This window comes from Vipera berus (assembly GCF_964194415.1).
Source record: "Vipera berus genome assembly, chromosome: Z".
NCBI lineage: Eukaryota > Metazoa > Chordata > Lepidosauria > Squamata > Viperidae > Vipera > Vipera berus.
Genome location: NC_138205.1, coordinates 108497146 through 108514941, shown reverse-complemented (window position 1 = coordinate 108514941; position 17796 = coordinate 108497146). Strand labels below are relative to the sequence as shown.

Genomic DNA, 17796 nt, shown 5'->3' with positions numbered 1-17796 from the left:
TCCTTTCCGAGAAAAATATTTAACAATAACAAGGTAAAAAAGGATGTCTAAAACAAGATATCAGCAATCTTAAAATTAAACATATGTGTGTCTCAATATTATAAGCTATGAACTTTGAACTATCAACTTCCTTTCTGTAGCTTGAAAAACAATGATGGGAAGAGAAAAAGCAATTTAGTAGCATTCTGTTAAGTATAACACTTTTGCTTGGATAAAACTAAGCTCTTTTGCCTATAGCTATAAGTTAACCTTAAACAATGAAAAACAATATTTTGATGAATTTTTCACCCAGAATATTTTTGTTGTCTTCTTTCACTATTTCATCTATATCCCTATACAATATACTAATTCCATAATCTTGCATGTGTGAGTATATAGGAATACATGAAGATTTCAGGGTGAAGAGAGTCAAGACCAAGCGATTCTGAAGGGAAACTGATCCACCCCATTCATGTATGTGTCTTTTCTACCCCTACAGCTCTCTCTAAACAAGCAGGTTCCCTAGCTTTCAAATCAGTACCCCCAAGATTTTAAAACTTTGATAGTTAAAAACTGGAAGAACTACAAACACAACTTGGACAACTACAGGTAGTATCACAAGCAGCAATGTTATTATACCCCTTCTCTGACTTAAATGTCTCCATCTTAACATAAGGGAACTATGTCAAGTTAAAGGGAGTCATAATTTATTTAATGCTTTTTATTATTTTAAACTGCATTAGAAATTCTTATTAAGAACTTAAAGGCAAGAAGAAGCAGCTACCTATCATTAGCTGTGCTAAGAAACCACAAATGGCTAGACTTCTCAGGGTGCTACATAAAACTGTTAAGTGTGTGTGTGTATGAGAGAGAGAGAAAACAAGAAGAAGGGAAAATTTAAAAGATGCATAAATTTAAAGGAAATAAAGGTTTTTAACATCCATATTTAAATCTACATGAAATAAAATCAAATTAAGGTTGACTCAGCCTTCCATCCTTCCGAGGTAGGTAAAATGAGGACCCAGATTGTTGGGGGCAATTAAGCTGACTTTGTAATAATGCCGCTGGGGTGTGTGTGAAAGCACTAATAAGCAGGCATATACATAGAATGAAGGCTACTGCTAAGCTTGTAAGCCGCCCTGAGTCTTCGGAGAAGGGCGGGATATAAATGGAATTAAAATAAATAAATAAATATCTGGTGAAGGCATGTCACTCAAAGGCCAGATAGTGCCAAGACAACACTACATTTTACTTCATGTCATGTGCATTAAAATTTAATTTAATGTGAATCAGATAATTAGTCCCAGTCAATAATTTAATTTAATTTCTCCTTCTGTTCCACTGGAAATATAATACAGGGACAATTCATACTGGGTATCAAATGTAGTCCACAAGATCTCAGCTGTGTATCTGTGACACAGATATTTGTATGCGTGAGAAAATGTTTTTTTGTATTTACAGTATAGTTAGTTCTTCAAAAAAATCATGGAAGTCTCAAGTTCACATCCTCCCATATTCGACAACTTTATAGCTTAACACTGAATTTGAGAATGATTCTTGAGGAAAATGCTTTTTGTTGATAGATTTTATATACACTCATTACTGAACCAACAACTCTCACATTAGAATGTCAAATATCCAGACTTGGTTTCATTTTTGATGTGGGGATAATTTGTAATAAACATGTTCTTTGAGGAATTTGCAAGCCTCAAAGTTCTGCTTTATTCATCTCTGTCTGTCCGAACTATGACAATTTCACTGTTTTGAATTTTAATTCCAAACAATTTGAGCCAATGCAAGGTGTAAAAGACTAATACCCATACAAAATAACCACAGATAAAACTAAAATTATGCCTATCTGTTCATTTGTAGCTCAAATACCACAGTCATTCTGAATTAATACGTTGTCTGCTCCAAATGGATTATAATGGCTAATTTGCCAGCAAAAAAAAAAAAAGTCTGTCCCGGATGCATGATAATAAATTGGAGCCAGTTAAGTATGGCACATCAGAAATTGTTTCTCATTTAAACTGGAAACAGAAAAGCACAAGAGAACAAAACACAAATATTTCCTTCTCTTGTTGACAAGGAATGCAAACATTGCTATCTATTGTCCTTGGGAAAACTGAAACTGATGCCCAATTTTTAAGAAAAGATATTTCCTTCTGATGCAAAGCCAAGATCGCCCACTGGGAAAAATAGTTTCTGATTTGGATCTCTACTCTGAAATGAGGTGGATCGTTCTGTCTTCAGGGGATCAGTTTTGCACATAAATAAGGTAGTTCTACAAGAAGAACAACCTTTTCACCAAAACACTATCTTATTACTGTCGGGGGCCATCTCCTGTCTCCTAGGCAATAGGAAACAATGCTTTGTAGTACCAGAGCTGGCTAAAATTCAAAAATTTAACTAGGCCAAGAGTAGGCACATTTGGAAGACTATGTTTAAATCTTTTAAAAAAAATAGGAGATGCAATGGTGGAATGATACTACGAAGTTCTTTTCCTTGTGTTTCCTTTCATCTGAATTTACAAAATAATAGAATTGGCAGGTACCTTGGAGGTCTTCTAGTCCAACCCCTTTCTCAGGCAGGAAACTCTATACCAGGCACATCAAACTGCCAGCCCACGGGCCGGATGCATCATGCCAAAACCGCGCCCACCCCATTGCCAGCAATGGGAAAAAGTCATGATATGTCGTGCGATGTCATGTGACATTGTGAGTTTGACATACCTGCTCTACACCAGGGCTTTTCAACCCTTAACCCCGTCATGGATTATTGCCTTGTCTTGGCGAAGGGGCTTGCATAATTCAATGAAGCTATGAGCTATGGCATGCAGGGCCACCCAAGATGGACAGTCATAGCAGAGAGTTCTGACAAAACGTGATCCACTGGATAAGGAAATGGCAACCCACTCCAGTATCTTTGCCATGAAAACAGTACCAAAAGGCAAAATGATATGACGCTGGAAGATGAGCCCCTCAGGTCGGAAGGCGTCCAATATGCTACTGGGGAAGAGCAGAGGGCTAGTACTAGTAGCGCCAGAAAGAATGAAGCGACTGGGCCAAAGCCGAAAGGACACTCAGCTGTGGATGTGTCTGGTGGTGAAAGGAAAGTCTGATGCTGTAAATATTTTTTCTCCATAGGAACCTGGAATGTAAGATCCATGAATCAAGGCAAGCTGGACATGGTCAAACGAGATAACAAGACTGAACATCGACATCTTAGGTATCAGCGAACTAAAATGGACAGGAATGGTGAATTTAATTCAGATGACCATCAGTTATACTACTGCGGGCAAGAATCCCTCAGAAGAAATGGAGTAGCCTTCATAGTCAATAAAAGAGTAGGAAAAGCAATACTGGGATAAAAGGTAAAGGTAAAGGTTCTCCCGCACATGTGTGCTAGTTGTTTCCGACTCTAGGGGCCGGTGCTCATCTCCGTTTCAAAGCCGAAGAGCCAGCGCTTGTCCGAGGACGTCTCTGTGGTCATGTGGCTGGCATGACTAGATGCCAAAGGCGCATGGAACGCTGTTACCTTCCCACCAGAGTGGTCCCTATTTTTCTACTTGCATTTTTATATGCTTTCGAACTGCTAGGTTGGCAGAAGCTGGGACGAGTAACAGGTGCTCACTCTGTTATGCAGCACTCGGGATTCGACCCGCCAAACTGCCGATCTTCTGATCGACAAGCTCAGCGTCCTAACCCACTGAGCTACCATGTCCCTTTCAATACTGGGATACAACCCCCAAAATGACAGAATGATCTCAGTTCGAATCCAAGGCAAACCATTCAATATCACAGTAGTCCAAGTCTATGCCCCAACCACCGGTGCTGAAAAGGATGAAATTGACCAGTTCTATGAAGCCCTACAGCACCTTATAGAACTAACACCAAAAAATGATGTCTTTATCATCATGGGGGATTGGAATGCTAAAGTAGGAAGCCAAAAGATACCCGGAATAACAGGCAAGTTTGGCCTTGGAGTACAAAATGAAGCAAGGCACAGGCTGATAGAATTTTGTCAAGAGAATACGATGGTCATAGCAAACACTCTTTTCCAACAACCCAAGAGACGGCTCTACACATGGACATCACCAGACGGTCAACACAGAAATCAGATTGACTATGTGCTCTGCAGCCAAAGATGGAGAAGCTCTATACAGTCAGTAAAAACAAGACCAGGAGCTGACTGTGGCTCAGACCATGAGCTTCTCATTGCATAGTTTAGGCTTAAACTGAAGAAAGTAGGGGAAAGCACTAGGCCACTCAGGTATGAATAAAATCATATCCCTGATGAATATACAGTAGAGGTGACAAATAGATTTAAGGAATTAGATCTGATAGACAGAGTGCCTGAAGAACTATGGACAGAGGTTCGTAACATTGTACAAGAGGTAGCAACTAAAACCATCCCAAAGAAAAAGAAATGCAAGAAAGCAAAATGGCTGTCTGAGGAAGCTTTGCAAATAGCTGAGGAAAGGAGGGAAGTAAAAGGCAAGGGAGAAAAAGAAAGATACGCCGAATTGAATGCAGAATTCCAGAGAATAGCTAGAAGAGATAAGAATGAATGCCTTCTTAAATGAACAGTGCAAAGAAATAGAAGAAAACAATAGAATAGGGAGGACCAGAGATCTCTTCAAGAGTATGATGAATTTATCCATGTTTATTAATATGCACCACTACCTGCTAGTTCAGGGGTTTTTAAATCTGGCACTTTTAAGACTTGTGGACTTCACCTCCCAGAATTCCTCAGCCCTCATGGCTGGTTGATGAATTCTGGGAGTTGAAGTCCACAGGTCTTAAAGTTTCTAAGTTTGTAGACTCCTGAGTTAACTGGATGGCCCTTCTGAGCTCTTCCACAGTGTAGTGGAAGAGGAGAGAAGGGCGGTATACAAATTTAATAAATAAATTTAATAAATAAATAGTAAGAATGCACACACACAAACCCAATCCCTTCCCTGTACCCTTAAAGACACAGTAATCAAGTGCAAAGCAAGAAAATAAAGAAACACAAACTCTGTTTCTTTTTCTCTTTAAGCTGCCCTCAAGCCTGTCTCATGTCACAATGTTGCAACTCAAGAGAGAAAGGCTCCAGCAATTGCGAAAAGCTTTAGCTTTAAATTAAGCCAATTTACCTTCAAAGAAAACTTTCTAAAAGCCACAGACAGACTCAACTGAAGGGGGTAAAACTAATTACATTTGTTTAAAAGGATTAAACCTTCCCTGTTGTATTTTTTCCCTTTCCCCCACCCAAACCACGTTCTTTTATAGCCTTTTCTCTCCCACCCACCCCTTTTTTTCTTCAGTTCACCTCCAGCTCCAAGCTGCTTCTGGAAGCGCCAATCAGCTGGAGCCATTCAGCTGAAGCCCTGCTGGCTCCTGGGGCTTCTGCCGAGCCAAGAAAGTCCTGCAGCTGCAGCTGCCTTTTCCTCTCCCTCTCCCTCTCCCTTGGGCTTGGCTCGCTTAGGCTCATTCCCCTCCCTTGCTACACTTGGCTAGCAATCACGTACCACCTGCCATGTGGCAAAGCACCATAAGTGGTACGCGTACCACTGTTTGAAAAGCCCTGCTCTATACCATTTCAGACAAATGGTTATCCAATTTCTTCTTAAAAACTTCCAGTGTTGGAGCACCCACAACTTCTGGAGGCAGGTTGTTCCATTGATTAATTGTTCTAACTGTTAGGAAATTTCTTCTTAGTTCTAGGTTGCTTCTCTCCTTAATTGGTTTCCACCCATTGCTTCTTATTGTCCATTCAGATGTTCTGGAGAATAGCTTGACACCCTTTTCTTTGTGGCAGCCCCTTAAATATTGAAACATTGCTATCATGTGCCCCTCGTCCTTTTCTTCATTAGACTAGACATACCCAATTCCAGCAACTCTTCTTAATATGTTTTAGTCTCCAGACCCCCAATCATCTTTGTTGCTCTTCTCTGTACGTCTTCCAGTCTCTCTACATCTTTGTTATAATATAGTGACCAAAACTGGATGCAGTATTCCAAAGGTGGCCTTACCAAGGCATTATAAAGTGGCATTAACACTTAACATGATCTTGATTCTATCCCTCTATTAATGTAGCCTAGAACTGTATTGGCTTTTCTGGCAGCTGTAGTACACTGCTGGTTTATATTTTTGTCCACTAGGACTCCAAGATCCCTCTCACACTTACTACTATTGAGCCAGGTACCACCTATACAATACCTGCACACCTATACTATATCTGTGCATCTATTCATTCAATTTAGATCCTACCTTTCCTTCAGGAGCTCCAGGCAGTTTAGCTAATGTTCCTTCTGCTTTCCTCCCCAGAGCAACAACCTGTGAGATTGGTTGTGGATTGAGAGAGAATAGCTGACCTAAAGTCACCCAGTAAGCTTCTGTGGTTGTGGATGGATTAGAACCTGAGTCCTGATGTCAATCTAGGACCTTAACCACCCCTCTTCTATTTTATGTTGGCATAAAATTACTCAGGATGAAAAACAAAGAGAAAATCTGGAATGATCCATTGTTTCAATAGCTTGTGTGTGGTCCAAAATAAACACAGCAAAGCTTTTTCGACAGGAAGAGGAAACAGAGTTCAGACAAAAAGAAAAATCAACATTTGTTACATGTAAGAAATTATTGAAGCTTCTGAATTTCAACTAAATTTTGGAAAAGCCCTCAAACTACTACTTCCCTTCTGTATTCATCTATCAACATCATCACAAGCTAATTGATGGATGATTGCATTAAGATTTGTTCAATATGTGTATATGCTGTATTGTTAATGCATCTCTTTGTTTATCACCTTAGTATAAACAATTATTGTTGAATGCATCTCATCTGAGGAATAAATGTAAAAATGTCTCCAAGGAAATATTAGGCTGCTAATTTTATCAATTATGTAAAAGGTGCTATTCCTTTATTTTACTATGCTTGCATCTCAAGGCATTTAAGTTTTGTTGGCAATGCATCATTCTTGCAGGAAACAATATGGCATATAAATAGATAATGATGCAGTAAAACTATTGGAAAGATTTAATACTGCACCACTGTGGACCATAGAAGAGTCATTGCTTTCCATAGAAAAGATATAAGGCTTTTTCCTAGCAGGGAATCCCAGCAAAATACACTATACAGATCGCCAACATAACTGGAAATGAAATAAATGAGTAACTTGAGGATATATTGGATGTAGTAGTTTATTTATATACAGTATGAATGGATTGAGGCAAAGTTCTATTTGTAAATTGAGTTATTTCCTAAAGACATAATTTTAAAAGGATTGCTACTATTTGTTTTTAGTTTTGAAAAACTATTTGTTGTTTAGGATCTATTGATCATCGTACCATCAGCCAGATGTTCAGACTGGGTTTGGCATTTTTGTCTGGGATCTGGGATAGGGAGATCTGGATATTTGATGGTGTTACAGATATCTTGCAAGATGGAAGCTGTCCCCAGTAAAGCTGCCTTTTGCAACTGACTGATGGCGAATTTGTCAAAGTGGGATTGCGCCCAAGGCATCTATTATTATTGGTACTGCCCTTGCTTGCCTTTGCCACAGCTATTTGTAAGTCTTTGTATTTTGTTTTTGTCTCCAGTTCTTTCTTTTCTATTTTGCTGCCTCCAGGCACTGCCACATCCACTATCCAGACCTTTTGTCTTTCTTATCAACAATTGTTAAGTCCAGGGTGTTATGTGGCAGGTGCCTGTCTGTTTGAATTCTAAAGTCCCACAGCAATTTAACTTCTTCATTTTCTATGACTTCCTCTATTTCATGATCCTGCCAGTTCTTGCTTGCAGGCAAATTGTATTTCTTGTAGATCTTCCAATACACCATTGTTGCTACTCTGTCATGCTGCTGCTTGTAGTCAGTCTGTGCAATCTTCTTGCAGCAGTTACCTGGTGGTCCACTGTTTCTTCAGCTTCTTTGCATAGGCAGCACTTATTGTCTATTGCTATCTTCTCAATGCTGGTATGCATTTGTCTTTAAGGCTTGATCTAATGCAGTCAGAATTAGATCCTCAGTCTCTTTCTTCAACTTTCCTGCTCTTAGCCATTGCCATGTCTTGTTAATATCTGCTTTCCCTACTATTTTTTTAATGTACTGGCCATGTGTGCTTTATCTTCCCATGCCTCTATTCTGTTCTTCATTTGGTTTTTCTTGTAGACCTGTTTGGTCTTTCCAGTAGTCAGTATTTTCTCCACTGAGTTTGGACTTTAAGATCTTCTTCACTCTCTTGATGTATTCACTTCTAATCTTTTTCTTAAGTTCAGTGTGCTTGATGTCAGCTTGAAGGATACCCAGGTATTTGTAGCATCATCCTCATCCAGACTCTTAATGTTATTTTCGTGGGGCATATTGACTGCTTCAGTTTTCACAATTTTTCCTTGTTTGATAGTGAGTGTGGCACATTTGTCCATTCCAAACTCTATTGCTGTATCTTGGGTATACATACAAACAATATAGAGCAGCAATTCATTTCAGATGGAGCTTTTCCATACAGCTTCAGATTGTCCATTGTCCATGTAAAGCTAGAGTTACAGCAAAGAGGGATTTAAATTATTTAAAAGAAACAGGCCAAATAAAAGAGGAGGTGGAGTTGCTCTCTCTATAAGAAATAACTACTTATTTACAGAAATAGAGTACAACAATGATGAAATCTGTCTTGAATGCATCATTGGGTCAATATAAAAGAGGGGAAAAATGTATACTATAGACCACCCAAACAACCAGAGGAAATAAATTAACTTTTTGCTAGTCAGTTAACTACAGTATGTAGGAAGCATATCATAATACCCTGACATCAACTGGAAGACAAACTCTGCACCAAGTGGAAGACCAAAAAGATTCATGACAAACCTAGCAGACAATTTTGTCTCCCAAAAAGTAGAGAAGGGAACTAGGGGATCAGCCATACTGGACTTAATTCTCACTAACAGAGATGAAATGACAGAAGGTGTTGAAGCTACAGGAAACCTGGGGTGGAATGATCATGCAATATTGGAATGCAACATTATGGAAGCACAAGCAATAGAACATAGTCAAACTAGAGTCTTGGACTTTAAGAGAGCTAATTTCAATAAACTTAGAGAGAACTTGGGAAAGATTCCTTGGATGAGAATCTTCAAGGGGAAAACAACTCACAAAGCTTGGGAAGTTTTGAAAAGTGAGATTATAAAAGCCCAGTCTAGCACAATACCAATGAAGAAGAAAAATAACAGCACTCAAAAGGAACCAGCATGGTTGCATAAAGAACTCTCTGATAAACTGAAAGACAAAAAGGACAAGTATAAAAAGTGGAAAGAGGGGCACATAACTAAGGCAAAATATCAGCAAATAGCCTAAGTATGCAAAGATGAAGTGAGGAAATCTAAGGCTCAAAATGAACTAAGGCTTGCAACAAAAGTCAAAAATAACAAAAAAGCTTCTTTCAACATGTAAAAAACAAGAAAAAAGTTAAGGAAATGATTGGTCCATTAGTGGGAGAAAGTGGCAAGAAAGTGATAAGCAATAGGGAGATAGCAGAACTAACTTGTTTTTTGCACCTGTCTTTACACAAAGGGAAAAAAGAGTCCAACCTATCAAAAACAGTACCCTAAAAACAGATTAGAAACACAAGTTAAAATAGGTGAGAAAATGGTAAGTGAACACCTGTCCACCCTAGACGAATTCTAATCAACAGGACATGGATTAGACTCCAAGGTTCTGAAGGAACTGGCAGATGTGATCTCAGAACCTCTGAACTATATTCTTCAAAGATCCTCCCACACTGGAAATTTTTAAGAAGAGACAGGACAACCATTTGTCTGAAATGGTAGAGGATTTCCTGCCTGAGCAGGGGGTTGGACTGGAAGACCTCCAAGGTGTCTTCCAACTCATCATCATCAACAACAATGACATCATCATTACTGAGGTAGGATAGTCTGGCTGATGGTTTTGATGTTTGATAGCCTTGGTCTGAGTTATTCAGCATTGTGAATACCTCTTTTAACTACACTGTGTCCTTGTTGTATTTTTTTGGGTTATCCCATATCTGTGCCCAGAACTGCACTGCTTCTCCCTTGTCCATCCTGATTACTGACTGATTCAGTGCAGTTTTTCCATTGATGGATTGGTTGTTGCTGTTGCTGTTATCTTCATAAAAATTAATATTCCAACAGATTAAGGAGATTTTTTAATAGTTTTCTTGGTGCTGAAGAAGGCTTCTGTGTATTCCTTGGACAACAAAGGTAATTAACAAGCAAGTACTGGAGCACGTAACACCAGATATGTCACTGGAAGGAAAAATCACAAATTGCGTCTCACTTATTTTGGTCATGTCATGCAGGGGAATTCACTGGAGAAAGCAATTATGTTGGAAAGAGTTAGTGGCTAAAGGAAACCAGGCTGCCAAAGAACATAGTGCCTAGACACCATCAAAACTGACACCAGCCAGAGCATAGAACAACTCAAAGAAATAGTGCAAGATTGGAAGATGTGGAGAGACCTGGCCATAGAATCGCCAAGAATGGTTAACATCATTATCCCCTGTTTTATATATTTTTTATACCTGGTGATAGTAGTAATAAAGATTAAATAAAATGTGTCCAATGCCATTGGAATTTATGGTTTTAAATAAAGAAAAGAAGAATAAACCTCTTGTGAAATGTTTAACATGTTTATTCCATAGGAAACAGATGTTGAAATACTACAGAGGAAGTTCTTCATTCAGACTGCCAAATTAATGACAGTTGCGCTTAGCTGTTACTAATACACTTATACCTGACCACTTTGACTTAATAATTTAATTCAATATGTGTGAGAGAGGGAGGGGAGTTTAAAACAAACATCTACTAATGTTATTATATCATGCTGCAGCTATGAAACAGGATATAGGGTTAGGGTAAACAAATTGACATCTTTCTGCAGAAAGGTATGTGTGGTTATTTTTTCTCTCTCACAGAACTAAAAATAAAATCTTAACTTATAAATAAAAACCCAAATAAATGAATATTGGATTAATGGAAGCTATGCCCTGAAATTAAACCTGTAAGTTAAATTTATTGCCAACCAAAAATTACTTTGGCATTTAGATATATTAAGAAAATGTCAATTTGGTATCTATTTATGCTTCACACCAGCTATCCCATTAAGCCACACAAATTTTATACCAAATAATAGAATAAATTGGAGAGGGAAATTCCCTTACTCAAACAGAATTGTTCTTGAACTAATACAAAGAGTTCACGCCTGACATAGTAGAAATACATTTCTGCTAAAGACCATGAATTAACTGCTAGCTTACTTGTTGGGAATCAGAAATAAGGTTGCTTACCCAATTTTTGGTCAAACCTCCAAGCTGGCACGTGGGTATGATGTTTCAAGTTGTTGGTTGCAGGGAGAGGCACTGTTACATAGATGGGCCCATTCACTGGAACTGGAGTCCCATCACTTCTGAGTAAATGAACACTAACTGCAGTGACAGGAGTAAGATCATACCTAGTGTTATTTCCTGTAAAAAAATGAATAGTGTTACAAAATACATAACATATAATATTAAAGTCATCAAATACAGATATTCATTACTTAAATATTTTTAATAATTATTTCCCCATTATCAGAAGATGACAAAACCTTAGAATAGTATTTTGCAACTTCAAATTGCATTATACAGTTCTAATCTTTGTATGTACATTTAGACAGGTAGTTGATTCACTGTGTAGCAGAGATATGGGGCTAGTAAAGCTACCATGGGAAAGACCCATATTTAAATAAAACGCACAAAATAAAGCAAGAACACCATTTTGTCATAGCTGATGTAAAAATATGACTGTATGAGGCAGAGATGAACGTTGTCTGGCACCCATTCTGTAGCCTCCAGAATAAAGTCACATCATTTTGCTGGAATTATTTGTCAAAAGTGCCAATTGTGAGTAGAACCTTTATCCTGTGATTTCAATAAAATAAGAGGCAAAGTGGCTGCATAGAGTCTGAAAGTTCAGTGTATTCATTTCATTGCCAAAGCATTGGGGATGTTTACCTCAAGAATATTGTCTCATTCCCCCCACTCCAAGGTAGATGGGATGGTGATGGAGAAGAGGAAGAGGATACACTTACAAAGCATATATAATATGGCTTTCCCCCCCAAATTTCTAAACCTAAATAACCCCTAGAAATTAGGCTTCACCATCGAGGACTCTATAATCACTTTAGGCCAGTGGGCACATCTGGAATACTGAAAACATATTATGGGCAGTCTTACAAAATAACTCCCACTCTCATTTTGATCGGTCATGAAATGTTCATTTTATTTCCCTGCTCCACTATCCCTCCCACCTTTAAGAGAGGGCTGGCAGCAAAATTATTTCCAAGAAAAGTACCACATTGCAGCATTTACTAATTTTATTTTTCAAGATTGCCTGTACGCCATTTCTAGATACCAGAAATATTAAAAATTAAGATATAATAGGCTGGTGCTTTGCAATGTATACTAATTTCCCATGTGTTTACTTTTAAATAAAGATTGATTTTTTTTAAAAAAAAATAACTGGAAGGTCAAACAGCCTGATGGGTTTCTAAAGAGAGGATTGCAAGGCACATTGGCATTGAGAAGATGCTTCAGAGCTTTGTTGTGAATAAATAGGCTACATTTTAAGTTGCAATCATAATCTTACCGTTTTTTTAAAGGAGGAGAGGAGAACACTTTCTGACTATCACAGATTGTGATTTATCTGATTCTAGCTTGACCATGTGATCCAGAAAGCAGCCCTATGTTCCCAGGGCACTGAGTCAGGTTATGATTGAGAGAAAACTGAAGGTAAAATAAAGACTGTGTAGTAAGGAATAGGCACAAACTTGCCAAGAAAATGCAATGTAATAAACTCTGATTTCAAGTGTCCTATGTCTGTCTTGGTCTTCACAGAGAGTGTTGATGGGTATTCACCTTTGCGGATAAAAATTAGGAGGCTTGATCTCAAAGCATTAGCATACAAAATATTAAACTATTCCTTCCACAGTATTTATTTATGGAGCTCACTTAATTCTTTTTTTCCATGATTTTTATCATGTTAACTCTCTCCTTTGCCAACAGAGAAAAAGAGATGTCTTTGACTATGTAGAGATGGAATTCTAAGAATATTTAAGCCAAATTGTCTCATATAAATTAAAACAAATGCCAAGAATAAAGATTAAACATCTACCAGTTCCATTGCCATCATAGCCTTGCAAATAAGGAAAACTGTCCACTTCCCAGGGTGAACTAGCTGAAGTAAGAAATGCTGTGAGGTCACTATAGCTAGTATTCTCTGGTAGCCTCAGGGCTCTTCTTTGAAAATGGACTTTGGGTTGGATCCGTGCACCTAGCAACAGGCAAAAAAAAATAAAAATAAAAAATAGAAGCATAAAAAATGGTACTGCTCATGTAGACTTAGCATATACCAAATCATGACACTTTTATATATTTACTATCAATAGCAATGCTTTGAGGTTTTTCTCATACCTTATAATTCTATCAAGATTATCTGAGCTTTCAGCCTTCCTTTTCACTACCTTGTATCACATGGTCCTACTTATTATGGATATTTTTCAAACATTGTTTTATTTAATGTCAGAGAAAAATTATTTAGTATTTTCTGAGGAGTTTAAATGATGTTATATACTATTTGGACAATAAAAATTTCTGTACAATTAAGTCCTGAACTCAGATAAGTGACAATGTACATCAGGGGTGTCAAACTGCAGGCCCGTGGGCTGGACACGTCATCCGGAAGCCGCGCCCACCCCATTGCCGGGAATGACAAAACCGTCCTGATTACGTTGTGCGACGTCATGTGACGTCCCGAGTTTGAAATGTCTGATGTACATGGAAGGGGCAAAGCAGAGTATAAAAACCAATTTGATCTTCAGTTCTGCCCTTTGTTAATGTCCTGTCTGTCCTTTCCTCTCATGAGAAGAGACTAATAGTCACCTAAGACCTCAATATTTTATCCACTTCCTTTACAGACTTCTCCGACATGAAACTCTATAAGTTTGGCCTTCGTAGCCTATCTAGAGAACATCAGACTGGGGAAGTCATATGAGGTCCATAGGGGAATGCTATCAGGGCAAAGAGCTAGCTGAAGCATTCCTCAAACTGGAGGGAGTTTCTAAGTAGAATTCATACAGTATATGAAAAAAACCTTATATGATCAACCTCAAGTTTGAGCTTCACTGAAAGCTTCTACATGCATCAAAGTCCTGCTACATTCCTCTGTAAACAACAACTTAACTCCAAAACATGAGGAATATTTATCTATATTGCTATTTATTTGTACAGTAAGTCCAGCCCAGAAGGGTGTGAGTACTGCTTCCATCTTATAGCATACTTAGAGTTCTACAACTTAACTTTCTCAGTCACCTAAAAGCTTCAAGGCTAGAGAAATTTGACCTAATCTGACTAGAGAGATTTGACTATAAGACATCAATTCAGCATATGGTACCAAAAAATATTGAAAATTTCTGCAAAGATTTCTAACTAATATGATTTATGCCAGCTTTCTCTGAAAAAGATATGCAGGTCTCCAACCCCATCATTCACAGCTAGTGCCCTTCTGGTTAGGGATAATGGACAGTATAGTCTGAAATAAAGAAAAGACATCAAGATGGGGGATACTTGCATTTTTTCACTCAGCTTTCAATTATATCTGTGTTCAAAACCACTATATAGCTTTGGGAAGATTCTAATCTTGGCAAAATGACAGAGAGAGCTTCATGTAGTGTTTATCAGTTTAGATCCCATTAGGCATCTGCTTATAAAGCCACAAATTCGTACCACCAACAAAACACTTTACAAACACAGCAAGGCCCCCATCTGCAAACTTTTGCATAACATGCAAATGAAGATTTAGAACAGCTGTTTCTGGTATTCCCAAACGCTTCTCTTTCACTATATAGAACAAACTTTTAAAAGAACCTTTCCTGATCAGAATTTAACTCCTTGTAGCAAATCAGGATTTTTATGCTACTCAGGATTTTTCATTCAATAAATACCAGTAAATTTTCATAACCACCAAGCCAACCAAGTTATTTTAAAATAATATGACATGGTATGAAATCCAGGTTTTAATACCTGCTCATAAGAAATGGTGTTCTATAAAGATCTGTTGTTGCTTGCACTGGATTCTAACATAATTCCAGCCCATATTAAATTTTCAATGTATATCACTGTAAGCAAGAGGCTAGCACATGCCCAAAGATCCCTTTCAATTGGTACAGAAATGAGCACATGTTCCTTTATTCTCTACATTCCTTTGGGGGTTTATATTCAGTTTTTCCGTCAAGTGGTGTTAAAGGTATAACAATAAAATGTAAATGCAAAAAAGTTCAACAAGAATAAAACACCAAGTAGAAAATAAAAATATGACAACAAAACAGGTAGAATACAAAAATCTTTATCACCATCAGCAAATGGGATTTTGTACACAAAATACATGCAGTCTAAGAGAAAAATACAAACTCTTTCAATAACCTGGGTGTTGGGGTTATTTTATTTTTCGTTTTTTAACTTTTCTGGGGGTTTTTAGTGTTGTATTTATATTGTTTTTAACTAGGGCAATTTGTTTAATCTTATTTTAATGTTTGTATTCGCTATTTTATTCTGCCCTGTGAACCGCCCTGAGTCCTCAGGGAGAAGGGCGGTATATAAATGTTATTAAATTAAATTAATTAAATTAAACCTCATGATGATTTAGAGCAGACCTGGGCATTTTATGGCCCCTGGTCCGTATTTGGCTCTTTAGCTGTCACTGTCTGGCTCGTGTGAGATCAACTGGAAATTAGAAATCAAATGTAAATACACCATGCACACAATACCACTGCATTACTTTTATTTTATTTTTAAGGCAACTGCTATTTTTTTCTCAATTTACATATGCATGCATGCGTGCCTATGCATCTTCACAGCTGTATTTCTTTGGCCCTCCAATACAGTCTGAATTTTTCATGTAGTCTATTGGGAAAATTAATTGCCCATCCCTCATTTATAGGATTACATATTGCAACTTTTCTCCTGGTAAAGTAAAGGTAAAGGTTCCCCCGCACATGTGTGCTAGTTGTTTCCGACTCTAGGGGCAGGTGCTCATATCCGTTTCAAAGCCGAAGAGCCAGCGCTTGTCCGAGGACGTCTCCGTGGTCATGTGGCCAGCATGACTAGATGCCAAAGGCGCACGGAACGCTGTTACCTTCCCACCGTAGTGGTCCCTATTTTTCTACTTGCATTTTTACGTGCTTTCAAACTGCTAGGTTGGCAGAAGCTGGGACGAGTAACAGGCGCTCACTCTGTTACGCGGCACTCGGGATTTGACCCGCCAAACTGCCGACCTTCTGATCGACAGGCTCAGCGTCCTAACCCACTGAGCCACCGCGTCCCTTACTCAAAATATGAATTATTTGCTACGTGGATAGTCTTTACAGTCAGGTCATAAAACTGTCCTGAAAAAATGTCAGCTTGAAAAGCAAGCAATTGCTAATTTAAAACACAGTGATATTGACAGCATGTTGAAATCATTATAGCAATCTTGTGAAACAAAACGTGAGCACAAACAGTTACTAGCAAAACTAATGCATTTGGCAAATATGAAGGAATTCCTCTCAAGCTAGTTTCCAGTCCTAAATAGAAAGTAGTAATTTTGTAAATGAAGTTTTCTTAACTCTGATGTGCCCAGAATTTGGCAGGCATATGTCCCCACTGTTTCCATAATATACTGTAATTTCTGTTGGACCTCTGAGACCATTCTCATCCATCAGAAATATGTCTAGACATTTTTTCCATATGCACAATAAAAAACAAAAGCAGCATAAGGCCAAATATAAAATTGTTTGAGATAAATTCTTGCCACCTCCAAATAAAACTAGGATTCCCAGCTGCCAATAGTTGGTACTGGAAAACCTAAATATAATTTTGCACACATTGACACAGGCAGTGATGCCAAGCTAGGACAGCATTACAAGCTTAAACAAGTTCAATGGACATCATTTAAAGTAGTGCTTTGGTGATTGAGAAATTCTGGAAAATGACATCCACATATGTTAAAGTTACCAAGTTTGAAAACATTGTTTTAAAGTTTCCAAGCAACTGAGAGACATTTGCAGATTAATTTGTACAATCACAAAAAATGTCTATAGATGCCAGTAAACTAATTAAAATGTATGACAGCCTTCTCTATCATGGACCTTCCAAGCATATCTGGACTAAAATTCCAGTACCCTTGGCCCATGATACAAATAAGGAGAATTATAATCCAGCAAAGTATACAAAGCAAATCTGAAGCAAGCACTGAAATACTAGCAGGACACTTTAATGATCCTTAGAAGATTTTGTATACCTGGGTGTTATTCCTGAGGATTATTCTTATAAATGATTCACCCTGGCCCCCTAGGGACCCCAAAGAAATACTCCAGGGTCATAACTGGCATCCTTGAATCTGGTTTTACATATCTTTTTGCATCCTATTCAGGAAACACTGTTTAAGATTACAGGTATGCTACACAAAACAAGAATGGAATGTTTTCAGACTTCCAAGTCCACATGAAAAAGAATAGGGATCACCAACCAACCTCAGTCCATTTCCAAGGCAGCTTTGATACTAGATTATCTATGCCTCCTAACAAGAGGCTATTGGTTAATCTCAAAGTGAGGCAGAATATAAAGTTTAATTAGGCAAAGATGGATACTAAGCCAATATCCACCTGTTTGAATTCAGGACAGGCTCAGACTTAAAGAAATTTAATTTTCTCCTCTACCCAGATTAAAATGCTGAATCATGATGCTGATTTCTGTCTTTTGATGAGAAATATTTTAATAGATAAACTTTTTAC

At 37.9% G+C, this 17796-nt stretch overlaps 1 protein-coding gene across 1 annotated transcript in view; it reads right to left on the bottom strand.

Annotated features, from left to right (window-relative positions):
- Nucleotides 1-17796, bottom strand: part of FAM171A1 (family with sequence similarity 171 member A1) — a gene marked incomplete at its 5' end in the record, with an annotated part of 87015 nt that overhangs the window by 13968 nt on the left and 55251 nt on the right. Inside the window, 2 exons of the mRNA XM_081343500.1 lie at nt 11279-11455; nt 13143-13301. Of these exons, the coding sequence (XP_081199626.1) occupies nt 11279-11455; nt 13143-13301 (336 nt within the window). The remainder of the gene's footprint in view (nt 1-11278; nt 11456-13142; nt 13302-17796) is intronic.